The sequence below is a fragment of the Orcinus orca genome, chromosome 10 (genome assembly GCF_937001465.1).
Source record: "Orcinus orca chromosome 10, mOrcOrc1.1, whole genome shotgun sequence".
NCBI lineage: Eukaryota > Metazoa > Chordata > Mammalia > Artiodactyla > Delphinidae > Orcinus > Orcinus orca.
In genome coordinates this window covers 102,301,131-102,322,687 of record NC_064568.1, presented here as the reverse complement: position 1 = coordinate 102,322,687, position 21,557 = coordinate 102,301,131, and the positions used below count along the sequence as shown (strand labels likewise).

General features: G+C 48.0%; 1 protein-coding gene across 5 annotated transcripts in view; it reads left to right on the top strand.

Moving 5' to 3' along the window:
- FARS2 (phenylalanyl-tRNA synthetase 2, mitochondrial) overlaps positions 1-21,557 on the top strand; it is a 396,095-nt gene that overhangs the window by 126,790 nt on the left and 247,748 nt on the right. Inside the window, exon 5 of one of the 5 annotated variants that reach the window (XM_049715579.1) lies at positions 14,845-16,047. The exons of the other annotated variants lie outside the window; for them this stretch is intronic. Within the exon in view, the coding sequence (XP_049571536.1) occupies positions 14,845-14,852 (8 nt within the window). The 3' untranslated portion in view covers positions 14,853-16,047. Of the gene's footprint in view, positions 1-14,844; positions 16,048-21,557 lie in introns of those variants that run through there. 5 annotated transcript variants of the gene reach the window in all.

The window sequence follows — 21,557 nt, the reverse complement described above, 5'->3', positions numbered from 1 at the left end:
TAGAAGATTATACCTGGGCCAGGAAGCAGAAAAGTCTCCACAGTGGAAAATAACTTTAAAAGCGGAATTGCCTTCTTTACCTCTTGATTAAAATTTAAAACTTGACTCTTTGGGGAAAACCTTGTAAATACGTACGTGAACAGTTTCTAGTTTTAAATAATCATTCTTTTGTTCGTTTGTTTGTCAAATATTTCTTGAATTACTTCTAGGGCTATAGAAAAGCAAATAAGCATTGTCCTTGCCTTTGAGACCAGCGCAGTGCACAGAGATGTAAACATGAATGATTAGGGTGCCATGTGGTCCATATTAGTAACAGAGGCACGGTGGGCAGAGTGGGGAGGGGAGGGACTGGGGAGGAGTGTGCCAGGCCCTCGTCCTGGTTGCACTCAGGGTGGAATACTGGTGATACGCACACATGAAGCATGCACCCTAGAAGAAGTTCAGTTCCTGTTTGTAAGGGCTTGTGTACTTTGTCTTTGCTTGGACGCCCAGTTGGTATACCTAATGCTGCTTTTCCTATCTAAGAATAAATCTATTTGCAGTCTGTCCCTCTTTGATAGAAGTCTCTACAGCCTCTACACACACTTATATCGCTCAGTGTTACTGATCTAAGTTGGTGAACTTCCAGATGGCACAGACCAAGACTGTACAAGCACTGTGCTGTATACAAGCAGACATGCCACTCCTACACTTAGCATCTTGTCTGCGTAAGGCACTGTGCTAGACAAAGAGGAAGATACAACAAATGGTAAGATGTGACTTCTCCCTGTAAAACTTGGAGTGAGGCAGGGAAGATGAGGCTGTGTAATTAGAGCGTGAGCTTACGTGCCATTCATGAGATCAGGCTTTGGGATATGCGAAGAGGGAGCTGTGTCCATCAGTTAGACCACTGGAGGTCTAACTGATGGAGCCACTGAATGATCTTGGCACCTCTGTCGAAAATCATGTTTGGGTTTATTTCTGGACTCAATTTTATTCCATTGTTCTACGTTCCTGTCCTCATGTCCACACTGTTTTGATTCCTGTAGCTTTGTAGTAAGTTTTGAAATTGGGAAGTGTTAGTCCAACTTTGTTCTTCCTGTATTCATTCTTTACTCTTGGCCATAACATGCTTAAGTCTCCCTAATTAAAAAATAATTTTTTTCCTTAAAATTTTTCTTCATTGAAATACTTCATGCTGATACTTTATATGCCCGTCTCTGTCTCTGTCTGTCTTCCAGTCTTTTACCATATAGATCAGTCCAGTGTCCCCCACCCAGCTGAAGAGGTAGGACATGATACAGTTGAAGTCCCCTGTGTCCCTCCCTGTTAGTACCTTCCCTTCCCCCCACTCCTATGAGCAATCACTGTTCTGAATTTTGTGTTGTTACCTTGATTTTCATTATAGTTTTTCTATGCATATTGTAAAACAAGCTAACTTTCACCAGCTTTTATGCTTTAACAAATGGAATCATGCTACCCATCCTCTCATGACTTTGGTTTTCCATGCAGTGCTATGAAGTTCATCTCTGTTGTCATTTGTAGAGTTTTCGTTCGTTCATTTTTCACTGTTTAAATTCTACTGGGTGAATATGCTGCAGTTTACTCATCCATTCTTTAATGGACACTTCGCCATTTCCCCCTTTCTTGTTCGCTGCTAACAAATGCTCCTCGTGCACACTTTTGTGCGTCTTGTACGTACAGGAGTGCGAGTGTCTCTGAGGCGTATTTTATTTGGCTGTGGAGTTGCTGCACTTCAGGGCAGCTGCAGCTTTGTTGGTGTCACCAGGCTGTTTCCCAAGGCAGCTGGGCCAGTTCGCTCTGCCTTGAGCCTTTGCATGGACGTTCTTGCTGCCCCACATCCTCTCCGCGGACGCCTGACTTTGGTCCGTCTCTTTGGTGAGTTTAGAGTAGTCTGTTGCTGAGGTTTCGTTTACATTTAGCTGATTGCTGTTGAGGTTGATCACATTTTTTATAAATTTACTTGACGCATGCAGCTTTTCTTTTGCTCATTTTGGGGTAGGGCTCATTTTTCTCTTTGTCTTTCTTTTTTTAAATTAGTTAATTCATTAATTTATTTACTTTTGGCTGAGCTGGATCTCCGTTGCTGCGCGCGGGCTTCCTCTAGTTGCGGCGAGCGGGGGCTACTCTTCGTTGTGGTGCGCAGGCTTCTCATTGCGGTGGCTTCTCTTGCTGTGGAGCACGGGCTCTAGGTGCGCGGGCTTCAGTAGTTGTGGCTCGCGGGCTCTAGAGCTCAGGCTCAGCGGTTGTGGTTCACGGGCTTAGTTGCTCCGCAGCACGTGGGATCTTCCCGGACCAGGTCTCGAAGCTGTGTCCCCTGCCTTGGCAGGCGGATTCGTAACCACTGCGCCACCAGGGAAGCCTATCTCTTTTTTTTTTTTAATTGACTGGTAGGAATTCATCATCTATTTTGAACACTAATCTTTTGTCATTTTTATATATTAAAATCGTATTCTCTAGGTTTGTGGCTTTTCTTCTTTAAGTTGCTCTTTCATGAATGGAATATCTATATTTCTTACTTGAGTAGCTTTAGGTTTCTTTATATAACATCGTTCTCCCAAAAAGTCACTTTGTCAGGGAGTGCGAGTGGGTGTAAGTTGACAAGTTCTGTAAAGATAACCCTTCTGCTTGTCATGCTTGACTCTAGTGGCTCAAATATCTGATGTGATTGCTGTATCATTCATATTTTCAGCGTGGGGATTCTGCATATTTAATGACTTTCAAATGTCTCCCCTCTCTCTCCTAATGTTCTGTTGAGTCTGGTCCCACCCTCTGTGGCAGTTCCTGGGGCTGGGAAGGCAGACTCTGGGATGCTCTTGTTTGACTGGGAAAGGCAACGTGGAGTTTGCGTGGGGACTCAGTTATACTGTTTGCACAGAATTGGATTTGTCTCCTGGTATATTTTGTAGTTCTTTCTGATCCTGCTTAGAAGCCATGCCATCCCCTCCAGTATTTCTGCTACTGTAATAAGAGCAAAGATTTTGGTAACTTGCTTCAAGCTGCGGTACCTGTACATATTTCTGATGTTTTGATAGCTGTACTATGTGTTACGTACTGTCTGTGGCATCATTTCTATACGTGGGAGACTTCTGGAAAGCAGAGATTCTGTCCCGTGTCTTACTTTCATTGTCTAAGGTCTTGATATTTAGCTGATATAAAGCAATTGTCCTTCCCCCATCAATGTGGACTTAACTTTCCATTTTCAACTGTTTTCCTTTTTCCTATCATCTCCTCATTCCTGAAGCAGTAACCCTAGTAATAATAATAATAACAACAACAACAACAATAATACAATCCAAATATTAGCTCTTAGCTTTGACATTTTGAAGCTGTTGAACTAGTTTGTGAGCTTTCGAATAGAAGGTTCAGATTAGAAAGAAATGGACATTTGGCAAGTTTGGATCGTTGCAAATGGTCATGTCTTTCATCAGACTCTGTTACTATTCCCACGCCACCCCCCTCACCCTGTATCCATGCACTTTGCCCGCTGACTGTGAAGCGCTTTGCACTGTGGGAAGAGGACCCCCCTCTCTGCCCTGACCGCTTCGGCTGAAGGGATATTAGCAGACCCCTGACTGTAAAGCACTTTGCACTGTGGGAAGAGGACCCTCCCCTCTGCCCTGACTGCTTTGGCTGAAGGGATATCAGCAGATGAAGGAACAATGGCTCGGAAGTCCTTGGCCGTGCTTTTGCCCTCTTTTGCTTCTGCCTTTGTTATGAGATGAACATGCACAGCCTGCTGGTTCTCGAACAGTAAGAAGCAGGCGGACTGGACCTGAACCAACCCTGGAGCCCTGAGGCCAGCCCAGTCTGGACCAGCTGAAGCCCTGGCCCACAGCTGTGTGCTTGCTGACGTTTGTGGTGGTCTGTCCATCCACTTGTGGCCGTCTTGCATATTCTTCCTCAGCTCACCTGGGGCTCCCGGTGTGCTTAAGCGTCCCTCCTCCAATACCGTTACACGGAATTCACTTATTCCTTCATGCTTTTCCTCACCATCTCCCTTTCTAGCGTAGTGAGAAGGATGATTGAAAAAGAGTTTGACTTTTTCTGCTTCCCTCCCTAGAGAAGCCACTGAAATAGATTCCCAGTATTTTGGTGTGTGTGGTGACTGTTTCCTCAATCAGACAGGGAGTGGGGGTGGGATTTATCTGGGAAGTCCTCCTTGTGGGAGTTTTTGGACATGCTTCTGACATGTGGAAGATCATGTGTGTGTGTGTGTGTGTGTGTGTGTGTGTGTGTGTGTGTGTGTGTGCGCGCAAACATGTTCTCACTATAACCTGTTTAAAGGTTTAGTTCCAGGTGTCTGTCTTTAATCAGTCTCAGGTAGAAAACTCTGGGATCACTAGAATGTAAGCTTCATGAGAACAGGGACTTTTTTGGTTTTTTTTTCTTTTTGCAGTACACGGGCCTCTCACTGTTCTGGCCTCTCCCGTTGCGGAGCACAGGCTCCGGACGCGCAGGCTCAGCGGCCATGGCTCACGGGCCCAGCAGCTCCGCGGCCTGTAGGATCTTCCCGGACCGGGGCACGAACCCGTGTCCCCTGCATCGGCAGGCGGACTCTCAACCACTGCGCCACCAGGGAAGCCCGACTTTTTTGGTTTTGACCACTGTTGTATTCCCAGTTCCTAGAACAATGCCTAGCACACAGTCAGCACTCAATATATATATATTATAAAATGAATGATGAGCACATGAGTGGTGGACCCCCATTTCCTCGTCCCAATGTGTACTATTCTTTCTCCAGGCTCATCTAAACAGTAAATGTGGAGGGAAATACCCTAGTTTCCCAGGCTAACCCTTGGCCTGTCTCTGCTTAGCTGCTCAGTGCAGCTCCTAAGGTAACAGGAAGAAGATCCGGGGGGCCCTCGGAGTGAAGATCTGCCTACAGCCAGGCACTGCAACACACTGTGCTGGAGATCTTGGGCAAGTCCCGAGGGTCTCAGTTTCTTCATCTATAAGATAAGGGTCTTAGATGATATAACATCCAGATTTCCTTTTAGCTCTCGGATCCCATGATTTGGCCTCTTAAACAAGCCAGAGATGTGTAGTATTAATACAGCCCTCAGGGGATTTGGGGTTGTTTTATAGCCCCACATGGAAAATTGCATAGCAGCCTGACTTTGGTATCTATGGTTGGTTAATCAGGTTTCTTCCCCACACCCCTTAAAGAAACTCTCCGAGACTAATAAAAAGATAAAAAAAGATGTTCATATAATTGAATTTTACTTAAACTATTTATGAAACTCTTGCTTCATGGGATCACTGCAGCTTTGAAGGCAGGTAGTGATGTGCTACTCAGTGGTTCAGTTTTATTTTCTCCCTTGCAAAGAGGCAGTTTAGAAGTTTAGGAATTATTTATGGTACCGTGGGGATAAACACAATCTGCTAAGTTATTTTTTTCAAGATTCATTTCTGCATTTTAGGCTGGAAGCAATGTCTTCATGAAACGGCCGTGTTGTTATGTCCGTGGATAAAATGAAATGATGTCATTAGACAAAAGTTAGGCCAGATTTTCAGATTGTGTTTTTTAATGGCAGAGTCCTGGAAATTGAGGGTTTGTGGGCTTTGAAGGCATTAGGAAGGGAAAGCTCTCCAACTCCACTGTTTGATGCGTCCATTTATTAAATCAGCCTTTCGCGTCTCCGTCCATTCCTTCAACAGACGTTTATGAAGTACCTGCCTGGCAGGCACCACGCGAAGTGCTGCAGGTACACAGGTCGTTTCTGCCTTTGAGGGGCTCACGGTCCAGTGTTGGGGACGGCAGGTCATGTGCTGTGTCCGTGAGGCTCTGATGACAGTTGGAGGAGGAGTTGTTGGTTCCTCGAGAGATGGGCAGGGCTTCACCGGGGTCGTAGGGCTTGACCCGAGCGGTGAAGGGGAGCAGGTTTTGTGACGGGTGAAGAGGGGGTCTTTCCTGGCAAAGAGCGTGGCTTGTGCAGGACACACAGAGTGGGAGGCAGCACGGCATGTTCTGGAAAGACCTATGGGTACGAGCTCGGGGAAAACCTGGGAATCAGGTAGAGGAGGCTGCTAAGCTCCTCCGTAGCCATCAGGTCTGGAAGGGCATGGGCGGCAACATAAAGACCTTAAACCTCACCCTTCAGGTAGTAGCACGCGATTGGGAGATTGCATCACTGTTGAGGGTGAGTCGAACAAATGCAAGTTCAAAGGCAGGAGACCAGGTGAGCAGCCTAGACTGAGTGTGACGAGGCCCTGGAGGAGGGAGGGGCCGGGCAGAGTGGGTCTGGGAGCTCCCGCCAGGCTCCGTGCGCCTGGGGCCTCGTCCTCAGCGTCATGAAGGGGGCACGCACTCGGGGGCAGAGGGATCTGGGTGCAGTTCTCCCGGGCTTAGCTGGGGCCCACCGTACGCCCTCCAGAGACCCAGGGGAGTCCACAAGCCCCGCGCCCTCTGTACCTTCAGTTACCTAAGTAACCAGCACAACTCCTTTCTCATCAGGCAAGCTTTTTTTTAAGAGGAGGCGGACCGCCTCCGAAGGTGAAGAAGTACCATTTTATTCCTGTTTCAAAGAGAGCATTTCTGGATGGCGTAGGCTCCCAGCCCTCCGCAGCCTGGGTTCCCTCCTGGGTGAGGTACACGTGGTGAGGATGGCTCTCGCCTGCTCTGGACTGTGGCTCTGGGCCTCCTTGGACGGGCCTCCCCTGGGTCCTCTCTGAGCCCAAGCGTGTCTGCGTCCCGGCGAGGCTGACAAGGGGTCTGCCTCGGTTGTGTGGCTCTCAGGGACCAGACCTGAAAAGGTCTTTGCGCTGCTGCCTTTCTTTGGGCTTGGGACTCTCTCACTGGTTCCCTTAATCAAAGCCGTTCCTCCTTGTCCGTGGCTGGTTGTTTATTTCCCTGCCAGCTGTGGAGGGGCCTGGGCGTTGGAGCTTCTTGTTTGCTGCACTTACCTTCTGTGTCCTATCTTGGCGGTGCCTGGAGTAGCGACGTGGGGAGCAGCTGGGGGGCAGACCAGACTCGCTCCTCTGGTGCTTACTGGCTATGGCTGACCGGCTCCCTTGACCACCGCGGGGAGGATGTGAATGTCCCTACGGAAAGTACCGGGAGCTTTAAGCCAGAAAGGCACACCTTCACTGACAACACATTTACCACTTAACGTCCCTGCATCCCAGCTCCTCATCTATAAAAGGAGAATAATAATGTGCACCTCACTGGTTTGGGATGGAGAATAAATGAATTAATGCATGTAATGTGCTTAGCCGAGGGTCCGGTGCTCAGTAAATGATCAAAAGGTGTTAGATCCTTTCTCCCCTCACTTTAACCCTTCCATCCCTCGGAGAGTGTTAAAGTTGGAAGTGACTTCAGATGTCATTCAGTCTGTGAATCTCCTGAAATTACGTGGCAGGTCTTGCATCTATTTGTGTAGGGGCATTTGGGAGGCGGGGGTTCTGGAAGGAGAGTAATTGTAGTTCTTACCGGACCCTCACGGTGTTCTGTGGCTTGAAAAGGATGCAGACCGCTCATGTAGTCTCATACCCTCGTCTTGCACAGGAGGAGCTGGAATCGTTTGATGAGGCGGTTGCAGGTGTGCCTGGCAGGCATGATCGAGGGCACGGACCCCTCCTGACTGCTAATGCTGTGTCTGCTTTCAGGACCTTATTCAGACAAGGGCAGCTCGTTAGGTGAAGGCGCCTGTTACCCTGGAGGGCAAAACATTCTCACTTGTTTATTGAGGGGAGGGCGAGGGAGGCTGGGAGCATTTGTTGGAAAGATAGGTGCCGGGCAAGTGAAGATGAATAAGGCAGAGCTCCTGCCTCCGAGGAGCTGATGGTCTAATGAGGGGTCCAGTCACACACAGGGCCCAGAACCAGGTAGGTTAACAGGCTGGGGGCACGGGCCTCAGCAGCCGGTGCTGTCGGGGAGGCCGTCCCAGGAGACCGACCCCGCAGAGCTGTTGTCTGACTTTGATGTTGAAGGACGCCTAGGACTCTGCCGGGGCAAGGGAAGGGGTAGGACCTTCTAGGCAGAGGGCGCAGCAGGTCAAAGGGCTTCTGAAAGATGTGGAACGAATGCCTGAGGACAGAATTTCCGTGTGATCGGGGTAGAAGGTGTGGGCGTGGGTCCAGAGGGGCCTGGAGGGTGATGGGCTTTGCTTACAAAGCTAAGGAGCGAGGGCTTCCTACTGTGGTCACCGCAGCCAGCGGGATTTCTCTGGGAGGGTGAGGGATGGAGGGCAGAGAAGACGGCTGTGCATTTACGCTGTGAATCCATTGCTAAGTGACTGATCCGCGGGTATGCGTGTCTGTGTGTGTATGTGTACTCTCCTTTCACTGATTTTGCTTTTGTTGTTTTTTCTTTTTCTTTTTTTGGCCGCGCCACGCGGCTTGTGGGATCTTAATTCCGTGACCAGGCACTGAACCCCGGGCCCTCGGCAGTGAGAGCGCTGAGTCCTAACCACTGGACCACCAGGGAATCCCCAGAACCTTCCAGTTTTTAATGCAAATACAAGTTCCTTTTCTTTCTTCTTAGTAAAAGTGGTATACTCTACTAGATTATTGTACTCTTTTTTTCCTCACTTCAGTGCACTTCTGGAGGCCTTTGTACGTTGGAGAGCATATACTCACTCGTGTTCACAGCTGCCTGGTTGTGCATCACATGTACGAACCATAATGTATTTAATGAGTCCTGAGCTGATAGGCATTTTATGTTGTTTCCAATCTTTTACTATTAACAACAACGTTTCAGTGAATAGCTGTGTACATGTCACATTTCATGTGCAGGTCTCTCTATGGGATTCGTTTCTAAAAGTGGACCTAGGTTGCAGAGTATATACATTTATACCTTGTATAGACACCGTACCTATGAAGAAGCCCTGATGGGGTCAGGCCGCCCGTTGCCATCCCCACCTGTGATGTGTGAGAGCGTTTGCCTCACGCCCTGCCACGTGTGTGTGATCTAGCGTTGGGACCTTTGCTAACCTGACAGACAAAAACTGTATCTAGAAGTCATTTTGAATGTATTTTCTTTTATTATTTTAAAATTATTTTTGTGTTTTTCTTTTAATTTGTATTTTTTGAAAATGTGTTTGAGACATTTTTATGTCCTTTGCTATGAACAACCCTCATATTTTCTGCTCACTTTTTTCCCTGCAGAGATTTTTAAGTAGGGAAACAGTGTGATCAGGTTTAGTTTAGTTTAGTTTTTCTGTAAAAGAATTCCAGAACAGTGAAGAATTGGTGATAGGAAGGCAAGAAAGAAGCTGATAGAATCCAGATGAGAAAATGATGGCCTGAATCTCAGCAGTGGTGATGGAGTGGGAGAAGCGAAGGTGGACCCCAAGGATGCTTCTGGGGTGGAGCAGCTGTATCTGGTGTGTGGATTGGATGGGGGTGAGGGTGAGCCCAGGGAGGTGCTGAGGGTGATGCGAGTTTAGCCTCAATGACTCTGATGCCATTTCCTGAGCTGGAGACAGAGAAGGGGGTGGAAAGTGCAGCCAAGCTTTGGACCTCTTAGGTCTGAAGTGCCTGTAAGACACCAGGTGTAAATACCTAGGAGACAGTTGGACATGTAAGATTGGGAAGTGTAGGAGAGCTTTGTAGGAGATTTTGGAGTCATCAGTGTTGGTAAAAGTCATGAAATTAAGACAGTGTAAGGAAATCATCATAGAGAAAGAAGAGAAAGACCAAGGAATATAAGGTTTCAGAAGAAGAAACATCCCCTGGGTTTCCTTTATTTATTGAATTCACTGTTATTCATTGGCGTAAGAGGAGGGTTTTCGTGTGGTTCAGGTTTCCATTCATTCATTCATCATTCGTTCATTCACTCATTCGGTATTTGCTGAGTACCTGGTACCCAGCAATGATGGAGATGTGAAATCGGACGTGGTCCCTGCCCTCGAGGAGCTGGCAGTCAGCTGGGGTGTGTGCACAGGTCTGTGTGCAGTGACCACGTGGCAGGATGCCCACCCTGCGGAGGGGTATATGGCTGTGCTGGGGGATCAGCAGGGGTGGCATCGAGTTGGCCACGTTGGGTCGGGGAGTCTTCAGAAAAGCCCCCTAATCTGAGGTGGGAAGAGTGAGTGAGAGTCGGGGTGGAAGGGAGCGGGAGTTGGCAGACCTGCTTTGCAAGGGACCAGATGGGAAACGCGGCAGGCTGGGCCGGCCACCTGGTCCCTGTTGCGGTGACTGGACGCTGCCATCGCAGTGTGGGAACAGCCGCAGACAGAGGTAAACAACCCCGTGTGGCCGCATTCCAGTCAAGCTTTATTTAATGGATGCTGGACATTTCGTGTAATTTTCATGTCTCACGCTACGGTATTCTTCCTTCGATACTTCTCAGACATTTAAAAATGTAGCATTCGGGCTTCCCTGGTGGCGCAGTGGTTGAGAGTCCGCCTGCCGATGCAGGGGACGCGGGTTCGTGCCCCAGTCTGGGAAGATCCCACATGCCGCGGAGCGGCTGGGCCCATGAGCCATGGCCGCTGAGCCTGCGCGTCCGGAGCCTGTGCTCCGCAATGGGAGAGGCCACAGCAGTGAGAGGCCCGCGTACCGCAAAAAAAAAAAAAAAGTAGCATTCATCCTTAGCCTGCGAGCCATGCACAAACAGAGAGAGTGGGTCCGGATTTGGCCTGCAGAGCGTAGGGCCAACTCCTGCAGAGGCGAGAGGAAAAGTCTGTTCAGAGGTCAGCACATTGGGTTCCTGGGACGTCCTTTTCCTGAGCTGGTCCCCTTGCATCCGGGATCTCCAGTCCACCCCTACCGTGCAGTCACTACATGGATCTTCTTGTGCAACCTGTTTCATTACTTCTGTGCTTTTGGGGAAACTCTCAGAGATTCTCCGTGATGGTCGCTGAGATCCTCCCCTTGGGGGAAACTCTCAGAGATGCTCCGTGATGGTCGCTGAGATCCTCCCCTTGGGGGAAACTCTCAGAGATGCTCCGTGATGGTCGCTGAGATCCTCCCCTCACTGCTTTGTTTGCCTACCTTCCCTCCAGGAAGGATGTGGGACGAGTTTTGCTCCCCTGGCCGTAACGTCATCTTTTCGATGTGATTGGAGGCGCTGTCAACACTTTCTGGGTCACTGCTCGTTCCTAGATCTGCGTACAGAGTTTACTTTCATTCTGAGCTTTTTGTATATTTTCTAGAAAAGTTACTTTCAGGTTGATTTACATATAAAAGTCCTGTACTTTCATCTCATTTTTATCCTGCCACTTCATGTATAGTGAAATAAATGAAAAAGTCTTCAAATGTTGACTTCTAAGTCTTTATTACCACAGGCAGCTTCATTATGTTTGTGGAAATCCAGTGTGCTTTGAAGGAATTAATCTAGCCTTACTTGCAATCTGTATGTGTTTACATAGAATGAACAAACATTGCATTACGTTTCATGAAAATTCAATTATTCCCGTCTCCAGGAAACATGTTCTGCTTCGTATTTAATTCCCAAGTAAGTCAGTATGATGGTTCTTGAACTATCATAAGAATTTGGGATTTTGAGCACACTGTTTACCTTTATAATCCATGGAGAAATAGCCAGTGGAGACTTTTTATCCCTGGAGCCCTGACCCTGTATTTGTGGCTGTGGACAACATCTGTCTGCATGGTATTGGGCTAATATGAGCTACTATTCCTGCTAGATTTTTCTGAGAATTAAGAGAAGCCAAGTGAAGGATAATGCTGTACCTGATTAATAGTTTTGCCTTGGAATCCACTGTATATAGAATCTATTTGGAATCTGTCTGATGGTTATTCAGCTTCCCAGTTTCTTCCCAAGACTCTAACCTCCTTGAGGGTAGGAACCACAGTTAATTCGTCCTTGTTAGCGGTTGCAGTATTACAGAGTATTGAAGAAATGCTAAGCAGGGTTTTCAGCGGGCGGAGGTGGGTGCGCTGGCACAGGGACAGTTCGACTCCGGCCACGGGCCTGGTTGCTTGGCATTGGCATCCTTGAGGAGCAGGCGTAGGACCGAGAGCTGGGCAGGATCGGGAAGGTAGACCGGGGCCTAGATCAGGAGGCACAGGTGGGAACAGGGACGCTGTGGGTTTCCAAACAAACTGTGCTGAGATCAGGGTGACCGGCCCCAGCTCTCACCCTCAGACACCCCCTGCTCCCAGGAATCCGGAAAGCGCCGCTTGGGCTCTGACCAGCGTTCCTAGCGCCCGGCGTCATCCAGGCTGTGGTTGGTTTCTTGCTCTGCCTGCACACTGTTCCCGAGCTGTTGTTTCTTTATCTCTTTGTCACCGTGCTTCACACATGCCTCGCCGTTAGTAGGTGCCCTGTAGGTATTTATCAGATGCGTGGATGGATGGATGGATTTAGGCACAAACCCTCCACTTCTGGACTGAAAGATAGATTGCGTGGAGCAGAGATGGGAGGCGGTGAGTTGGCTGGAGCATCTCACAGTAGCCTAGGGAGGATGCGAGAGGGTGAATTACATCCACGGCAGTAGAAACTCCAGGGAGGAAATAGATTCTGGAGACTCGAGGAAGCAGAGCTGACAGGCGCCGGCGAGCCACCGAGGAGACGGCTGTTGTGCAGAGTCAAGGAGCCGAGGGAAGGAGAGAAGTAAGACGGGCACCAGATGTGCACCTGGCCATGTCAGCCTCCAGATGTTTTGTGGGGTGATGGGGAAGCAATTCTGTGTAGGTTTGATTGAAAATCAGCTTAGCTAAGGGTTAGCTGCGTTGGTTTGGAAACCTCTATTACTTAAGGCAGAGTAAATTGTGAGGGCACGAAAGCATCCTTTGCTTAATTATTTGATAATTTAGATTTATTCATAACGCAGTTCTACAAAGGCTGGGAGAGAGTGACTTCTGTAGATATAGATATATCTAAATAAAACAAAAATCCGAGGGAGAAAAGGGAAAGGGAAGATAAGCATAGGAAAATGACAAAGCTGGGCTAAGGTTGCAACAAAGAAATACACATTGATCTCATTGCTATAAGGAGGCATAAATTTGGCTCTAGCTGCCTAATGGTGAAAGGAAAGAGGGAAACACAGTTAATCAACACAGCCTATAGTATCTGCAAGACAAAAGCATGCCCATTTTTTTCAGGGAAAGCACAATATTCTTGGCACAGAGAGCTGTGAGAAAATCCCCCGTCATCTGTGAGGCGTGGCGTCTTTAACACAATCGAATTTCATGGTGCTTTTCTTACATCCCTCAGTCTTTCCCTACTAGTGTGATAGGATTTAATTTGCTCTGCTTAACATATAATGAGGTTAATTGTGAAAGATCTCTCTAACTCAAATACACAGATTATTTCCAAATCCCCTTTTCTGTCTCTTACCAGTTGCTCACTTGATGAGTCAGTCCACACTTGCAAGCCCCCATGTGCAGGGCATGTGGCCAGGTGCCCTGGGTGGTACAAGTGTGTAAGAATTCCGTAAGGAGCTCACAGTCCCGGTGGGTGGTCTAGATGTAAACACATGGAAAGTGTGTTCCATGCAGTGGGCTGAGACACTAGAGGGTGTCTGCGAATCCAGCAGATGGACCAGCCATTGTGCGCTGGAGGGACCGAGGGAGGTCTGAGAAGGAATGATTGTTTATGGTAACCTCCATGTTTTTATTATTTCATTTATGCACTGACTTGGAAATTGAGTCATTAGTTGATTTTTTCAATACATTTTGAGTTTTAGTGCAGTCTTTAGAAACATCATGTTCCCCAATTTTTTTTTGGCGTAGAAGTGTGCCTGGTAGTTTAATCAGTACCACGTGGGGTTACTAAGTATGCCCTCCCTTCTGTGGATGCCTGGACATGCTTTTCTGTGTCACTCCTAAATGCTGCGCCAACAATCCTTATGTCCTAGTTTACATTCTTTTATTTCAAGTGGTTTGTACTGTTCTGAAAACATAAACACTTGTCTTTTGAGGGATGATCTTTTAAGGGTCAAGTCTTTGTCATTGTAATCTCCTTATAATCTTTGGATTCTCAGTGCTCAGAGGGTAGAGTTCAAACCCTCAGCTGCATGATACACCTTCCAGGCAGCACCTGCTGGGCTCTGGTCCTGGCCACCCCTCGGGCCCCAGCAAGCCTGTCCCTGTGGCACTTGGCGTTCTTGCCACCCAGGCCTCTAAGTTCTTCCTTGGTGCTCAAGACCCTGCACGTGCCCTTGCTTCTGCTGAGACCAGTCTGGCCCCGCAGAGGACCTTGTAGGACACGCGTGAAGCACCTGCATACCTAGGGGGAGCGTCACCATGGCAACGGACTGATGGTGTTGTGTCTCTGACCCAGCCTCTCCCCAAGACTGTAAGCACCATGAGGACGAGGCCTAGCGTCTCCCAGCCTCTGGCAGTGCCTGGCGTGGAGCTGTTGATCACAAATACTAATTTTGGAGCAGTGGTGTCATTGGGAGGTTCCCATCTCTGGTCTTCTTTGAAAACTGTCTTGGTTATTGCTTATTTGTTATTTCTTACTCTGCAGATGGTTCCCAGGCAGCTTTTGATTTTAAATCTTTGCAGAAGATTCCAAAAAGCCACTCCAAAGATGACACAAGCCTCTATTTGTTGCCTTTCAAAATATATACACTTTTAGTGCCGAGGGAAGATTTTTGAAGCTTGGGTAGGTGCTGGTCTCTGGGGAGCCAGCGGGGAAGGCCAGACTGTAACAGTGGTAGACGAGTAATGTCTGCTGTAGTTTCCTGAGCAGTTTCAAAGCAAAGTATTGGAGGTAATCTCAGAAACTCTAAATAGCGGCGCTGTAACAGCACAGGGAGAGTGTTGCTTTCATTTCACTGGCCTGAAATCAGGGCATTTCTCCTAGCCGGCTCCCTACTGGTTTTTTTTACCTTAATATTCTGTGTCGTGGAGGTTCTAAACATTTTCAAAATAAAATTCTTCGGAGATCTGTAAACTGCTGCTTTCTAATTTCATCGCTCTTAATTATAGGGCGTTGAAAATGCAGAAAACCAGGGGTAACGTGGGACAGCGTCAAGAGCGTCACACCCAGCATCAGGAGACCCCGGGGTAGTTGTGGTTTTCCAACTCACTGATTAGCTCCCTGGCTCCGGGGAAAGCCGTGGACACCTCCAAGCCACCGTTTCCTCATCTGTCAAAGGAAGAGACTAAAGGTGACATTTAAGACTGTTCACAGTCTCAGCTTCGTTTGTTCATTTAACAAATACTTATTACGTGACTGCTACTCTTCTGGGTGCTCGGGACACGGCAGGGCGCAAACAAGTGAGCCTTCCCGCCCTCTGCAGCCCGTGTTCTGGGGGCATTTAAGATCGAGTCAGCACCGGCTTATCACAGTTCTGTGTGGCGAAAGGGCTGTGGCTTGGGAGTGTGGCCTGGAGAGATGGCAGAGCTGGAAAGCTGGCTCCATGCGGCTTTGGCTGGGTCTCCCCCTCCGCACCACCCCCCCAAGCCCAAGGGACGCTTCTCACAGGCCGGAAGGAAGGGCCAGCAGGGAGGACGGGATGGTCCTGAGTCTTCCCGCTGCTGCTTTAAGTTCCACTTGTGACACTGCAAACGCTCAGGGATCCTCCACTCGCTGCTGGACAAACTACAGGTGCCCGCTTTTCCAGCGAGCCCTCGAGCCACCCACCCGTGCCCTTGGCAGTGGCCAGGCGGGCGCAAGCCCCCGTCACCAGGGTGCTGTGCAGTCCTCTCAGCTCACAGCTCCGGGTCTCCGTCTCTGCTGGCCAGTGTCGCCCCCGCCGGGTGGGTGGTGGAGTGGCCACGCCGTCACAGCCTGCTCGACTCCTGTCTCTGGACACTTAGGGACCAGAGACTCTTCCTCCCTCCCTGAAACATCCCCCCACCCAACACCGTCCCTGCTGCACCGTCTGCACCGTCAGGGGCAGGGCTGGCCGACATCTGTAGATCTTCTTCTGTGTCTAACACGTTGCCCTGCACATTCCAGATCCACAGAATTGTTTGTTGAGTGGACTGTTGACTCGTTCTCCTGCGATATTTACCAGAGTTTACCTTCTGGTATCATTTGAGGATTTTTTTTAACCTTCTAGATTTGAGCTCCTTGACAGCAGGGCCTGTGTTTGTTTTATTTATTTCTTTTTTAATCCCTTGAAGCACCTGGTTCCTGGACTTGATGAATATTTAACGACCTGAAATAAACAGAATTGAATTCTTGGATAGCTGAATTTGAGAGGTGGAAATAAGTATTTGGTTTTCATTCCTGTTTCTTTTGGGGGGAAACTGAGTCCAAGAAAACTAAAGAACTCATGAGTCGATGTCTCAGCCAGGGCTGGAAATTGGGGGATGTAGCTCTTCTACTGAAGAGCACGGTGATGTTATTAAAGGCTTCCAAATCTCTCCCTTAATGTAGAAGTGTTTCCTGCCTCTTGCACTCAGATCTGCTCTACAAACCCTGCTTCGCTTGCAGAAAAGCCCGACACTGAACGGGTTTGCTTTGGCAGCAGCGAAGTCCCTGAGTTACGGTGGAGAGAGACGCAGATCCCTCTGCCGTGGCTTCCTCGTGGCTGCCATGTGTCCTCTGCCCATGACCGTCCTGTGCGGGCCGCAGTCAGCTCCAGGCGCAGCTCCTGCATCTGCTCCCATCGCCAATGCCCCTGGCTCTCTTCCCCTTGGCCGTGGTTTAGCCTGACTCAGCCTTCTGCTCCTTGGGTCTGTCTGGGTTTAGTCCTCTGTGATCATTTCGAGTGACGGCTGCCCACAGCTGGAAGGGGGTTTGGGCAGGAACTGCTATGCTGTGTCTACAACACCTGAGGCCATGGAGGCAGGCAGGGAGCTTGGGCGGGCAAAGCTGGCCTTCCTGCACCCCCTGCCCTGTCCCCGGGGCCCTGGAGCCCTGCTCTCTGGGCAGGGCAGAATTCTCTCTGCTTGGCCAGCCAGACCGCAGCCCCCCCGTTGTCTCAAGTGGCACAGGAACTCACGAATGGAGACAGCGGCATGTGATCTGGATCCCCCCCCCCAAATGACTGCTAATAATTGTGAATTACTAACAGCATAAAATCGAGATCTTGTTTTCCACGGAGAGGTGAGGCCCATCAGCCCTGGATGGTTACGTAACCCACCCAGTACACGTGGGCGATAGCGAGGCTACCCCTCCACCCAGAGCCTGCTGGGAAGGACAGCTTCTTCTGCCTAGTCAAGATGTCTGTTGTTTCTTATTCCTAAGAATGGCAGGGAGTAAAGGATTATGTGTTTCCCTTGGTATTTTTCATTTTAAGAATCAACATGGGCAGATTTATAGTGTTCGCAAACATGCTGGTAGCAATTCGATCGCAGGAAGAACGAGATTTCGCTCAGATTTATCTGTTGTGGTGAGAATGGCCATGCCTGTATAAATGGTACAGTTCTACCCTGAAGATAAATTTTTTGTTTGTTTGTTTGTTTTCTTTAGCGGTACGTGGGCCTCTCACTGTTGTGGCCTCTCCCGCTGCGGAGCACAGGCCCGGACGCGCAGGCTCAGTGGCCATGGCTCACGGGCCCAGCCGCTCCGCGGCATGTGGGATCTTCCCAGACCGGGGCACGAACCCGTGTCCCCTGCATCGGCAGGCGGACTGTCAACCACTGCGCCACCAGGGAAGCCCCTACCCTGAAGATAAATTTTAACAGAGACAGTGGTCATGACTTTTATTCTTCTTTTGTTCTCTCAGATGCATTAGATTAAAAATGAAAGGAAGACATATATTAATTTGACTGAATGGAATCTTTGAGCTGGATGTGTTGCTTTGTAAAACTTTTGCATGGACTGCACCACCCATACTGCTTAACAGAACTGCTAGAAACTGGTCCACGAGGACAGCGTGGAGGGAAGTATGAATGCTCTGAGAGTTCCTTAGACCTACTCTACTTCCAAGAACAACACATTAGTTTTCTACATTTCTGGAAACCATGGCTCTTGGATACCTCAGAAGCAAATTTGAATTTAGGCAATCTAGTTAACCTTTAGCTCAAAATGTTGGTATTTTCACAGCTGTTTTTAGATAGAGAAGGTTGCTGGTGGTTGCCTCCAACTTATTTCAGATTCTTTCTCTCTGAAAACCAATGTATGATTTTTTATTTGACCCCCAGGATACTGAAATGTTGCTTTTATATCTGATCTTTTCCTATGACTCTAGCTACAGTTTTATTTGAACTCTTTTCCTCTTTTGTGCTCTTGACTTGCAGTGACCCAGCCACCTTTCCGGACAGGAGAGGGGGCGGGAAGCGCCTGGTGTGTGCTGCCTGCATGGGTGGGCCCAGACTGGGCTGTGCTCAGGGCCTAGGGCCCGGGGCAGGGGGGACATCCATCTGTACCCAGAGGGTCTCGGCCGTGGAATGATGGGAGAATCTGGGCCACTTCCTTTTCTTCTTCCTTTATTCTTTCTTTCTTTTTACTAAAGTTTATTCCCTGCATATCTTAGGAGTCAGATAGTTCTACCAGGTTGAGAACATACCATAGCAAGCCCCATGCCTCTGCCTCCCCGGCCCCTGCATTCCTGTCTTCTCCCCCAGAGGCAGCCAGGTTCCGGACATCCTCTCTGTCTCCAAATAACATGCCCACGTTGCTGCGTCTTGATTTTTTTCCACTTTAAACTTTTTTTTAACTATGCGATATGAAACAAGAGGATTTGGCCACTTCTGCCCCACGCTAATAACCCAAACAGGCACCCTTCCAATCTCCCAGATGTCTCCATAGTTAGCGTGTAACGGGGGATGGATCAGTGCTCTGCATTCGGTTACGGTGACTAGCTCAGTGCCATCCACAGGTGAAACAGGTAGTGAACTGTGATTCTATTCCCTTCTCTCTCCTACCCAGCTTTTTGTGTAGTCTTTTTTGTTTGCTTGCTTTCTATGTACTTTTCATAAATTCAAAACTTCATTCTGAAGATTGTCTGAACCCACTCTCACCTGCATACGTTCACATGCATTAGGTTTTCTACCTGTTTCATCTTTTGGTCTCTCCCAGAGCCTTGGACCCGCTCCGATCCGGGCGGGCTGCTTTCTCCGTGTGCTGCTCTGGAGTGACCTTGCTGTGTCTCTTTACCGTACTCCCGGAAATGTCCTTTGCCTCTCTTTTGTATCGGGTATACTACTTCCTGTGTTTCCCTGTGTGTTATATCATCAGTTGAGTTCAGTTGGAGGAGACAAAAACCACACCAGCTGTTTCAAACAGAGAGGGATTTAAAATAGAGATGAGTACTTGCAAATTACTGGAAGTACTGGAGGAGTGGGCTAGAGGCTGGGCCTCCAGGAATGCCCCGGAACCACACAGCTGCTCTGCTCTGTCAAGGTGCTGAATCTTCTGCCACATTAGGATGGGAAGGAGTCGGGGGACCACCGCTGGGGCTGCTCATTTCAAGAACCTTCTGCGGTAGCTGCAGCCCAAGGGTCAGACCCTGTCACAGCTGCTGTCTCTTGATACCCGTGAAGCTGATGACAGTGGGGCACTGAACACTTGGAGAAACCCCGCTGGGCCCCGTGCCATGCTGAGCGCCCAAGGGTGGCCTCCACCTTCACATCCCAAGTCTTACGTGAGTGCACCTAGTTGGAGGAGTCTAATTAACTCCAAGAACCCAGTTCCCAGGAAGGCCAGGAGGCAGTGTTTGGCTTTCCAGCCTCTGCCCCGCAGGAAGGCGCCCGGAGGTGGGTGTGAATGCTGGTCGTTGCCTCGCCACACACCGCCTCAGCGCTTTGTGCGTGCTACTCTCTTGTTTTGAGGGACCTTATCCCCCCACGCCTTTCTAAGAAAGGGCACCTGGGAAGCAATTTCCTCGAGTCCTCGCGTGTCTGAAAGTCATTTACTCTGTCCCCACATTTGCACGGTAATTTGTCCAGGTGTAACTTCTTTGTGAAAATCTTTTTCTTTTAGAATCTTGAACATTGTCCGACAGATTCCAGTGTTCCTGTTTCGAATTCTGCAGACATTTTAATTCCTGGTCACTTATTTGTGACCATTTTTTCTCCCTGGGACTTAAAAAAATTTTTTTTAGTTTTATTGAGGAGTAATTTATAGAACATAAAATTACCCACTGTAAATATACAATTCAAGAATTGTTTAGTAGATTTATAGTTTTGCAACTATTGCTACAATCCACTTTTAGAACATTTCCATCAGCCCACACATTTTTCGGTGCCCACATGCAGCTTTTCATCAGCCCTGGGGGGTTGGCCCCTGTTCTCATTTCTGTCTCTGTAGATGTGTATTCTCTAGGCGCCTTATGTAAATGGGATGTATACGTGTGTGTCGTCTTTCGTACCTGGCATCTTTCACTCAGCATAATGTTTTGAGGTTCATCCTATTAGTGTGTCTCAGCTGTTTGCTTTTTATTCTTGTTGAGGAGTATTATATACACTTTGTTTATCCATTTGCCAGTTGATGGGCATTTAGATTGTTTTCAGTTTGGGGCTGAGTCATGCTGCTATGCACTTTCAGGTCAAAGTGTTTGTGTGGACACATGATTTCCTTTCTCTTTGATGGTTCCCAGGAGTACAATTGCTGGGTTGTAGGTAAGCTTATGCCAAACTGGTTTCTCAAGTGACTGTACCATTTTACTTCCCCACCAGCGATGTATAAGGTTCTAGTTTTTCTACATCTTCACCAACACTTTGTATTGTTTGTCTTTTTGATTATAGCCATTTCAGTGGGTGTGTAGCGATATCTCATTATAGTTTTAATTTATATTTTTCTCATGAGTAATGACATTTAGCATCTTTTAATGTGCTTAAAACCACTTGTGTATCTTCTCTGGGGAAGTGTTTATTCAGATATTTTGCCCATTTTTAATTGGGTTGTTTGTCTTATTATTTAGTTGCAAAAATCTTTATGTAGTCTGGATATAAGATTTTTTTTTTTTCTTGCGGTACGCAGGCCTCTCACTGTTGTGGCCTCTCCCATTGCGGAGCACAGGCTCCGGACGCGCAGGCCCAGCGGCCATGGCTCACGGGCCCAGCCACTCCGCGGCACGTGGGATCTTCCCGGACCCGGGCACGAACCCGTGTCCCCTGCATCGGCAGGCGGGCTCTCAACCACTGTGCCACCAGGGAAGCCCCTGGATATAAGATCTTTATCATATGATTTGCCTATATTTTCTCCTAGTGTGTGGCTTATCTTTTTAATTACTTAATGGTGTCTTTTGAAGTGGAATAGTTTTTAATTTTGTTGAAACCTGGTTTATCAATTGTTGTTTTCTTTTGTGAATCGTGCTTTGGGTGTTGTATCTAAGAACTCTTCGACTAACCCAAATCATGAAGATTTTTCTCCTATATTTTCTTCTGGAAGTTTTTTGTTTTATTTGTTGCATTTAGGTGTATGATCCATTTTGATTTAAATTTTGTATATGATGTAAGGACATATTCTAAATTCATCTCTTTGAATGTGGCCATTTATTTGTCCCAGATCTGCTTTGGAGAAGACTGTTCCTTCCTCATTGAATTGCCTTGGTGTCTCTGTTAAAAATTTGTCTACAGTAGCACACAGACTTGATCATTGTAGCTTTAGAGCATATTTGAAATGGGGTGGTGTGAGTTCTCAAGTTCTGTTCTTTTTTTCGTAATTCTTTTGGCTATTCTAGCTCCTTTGTATTTCAGTATAAATTTTAGAATTGGCTTGTCAATTGTACAAAAAAAAAGTCTGTTCAGATTTTGATAGTAATTACATTGACTGTAGATCATTTTGAGAAAAATTGCCGTCT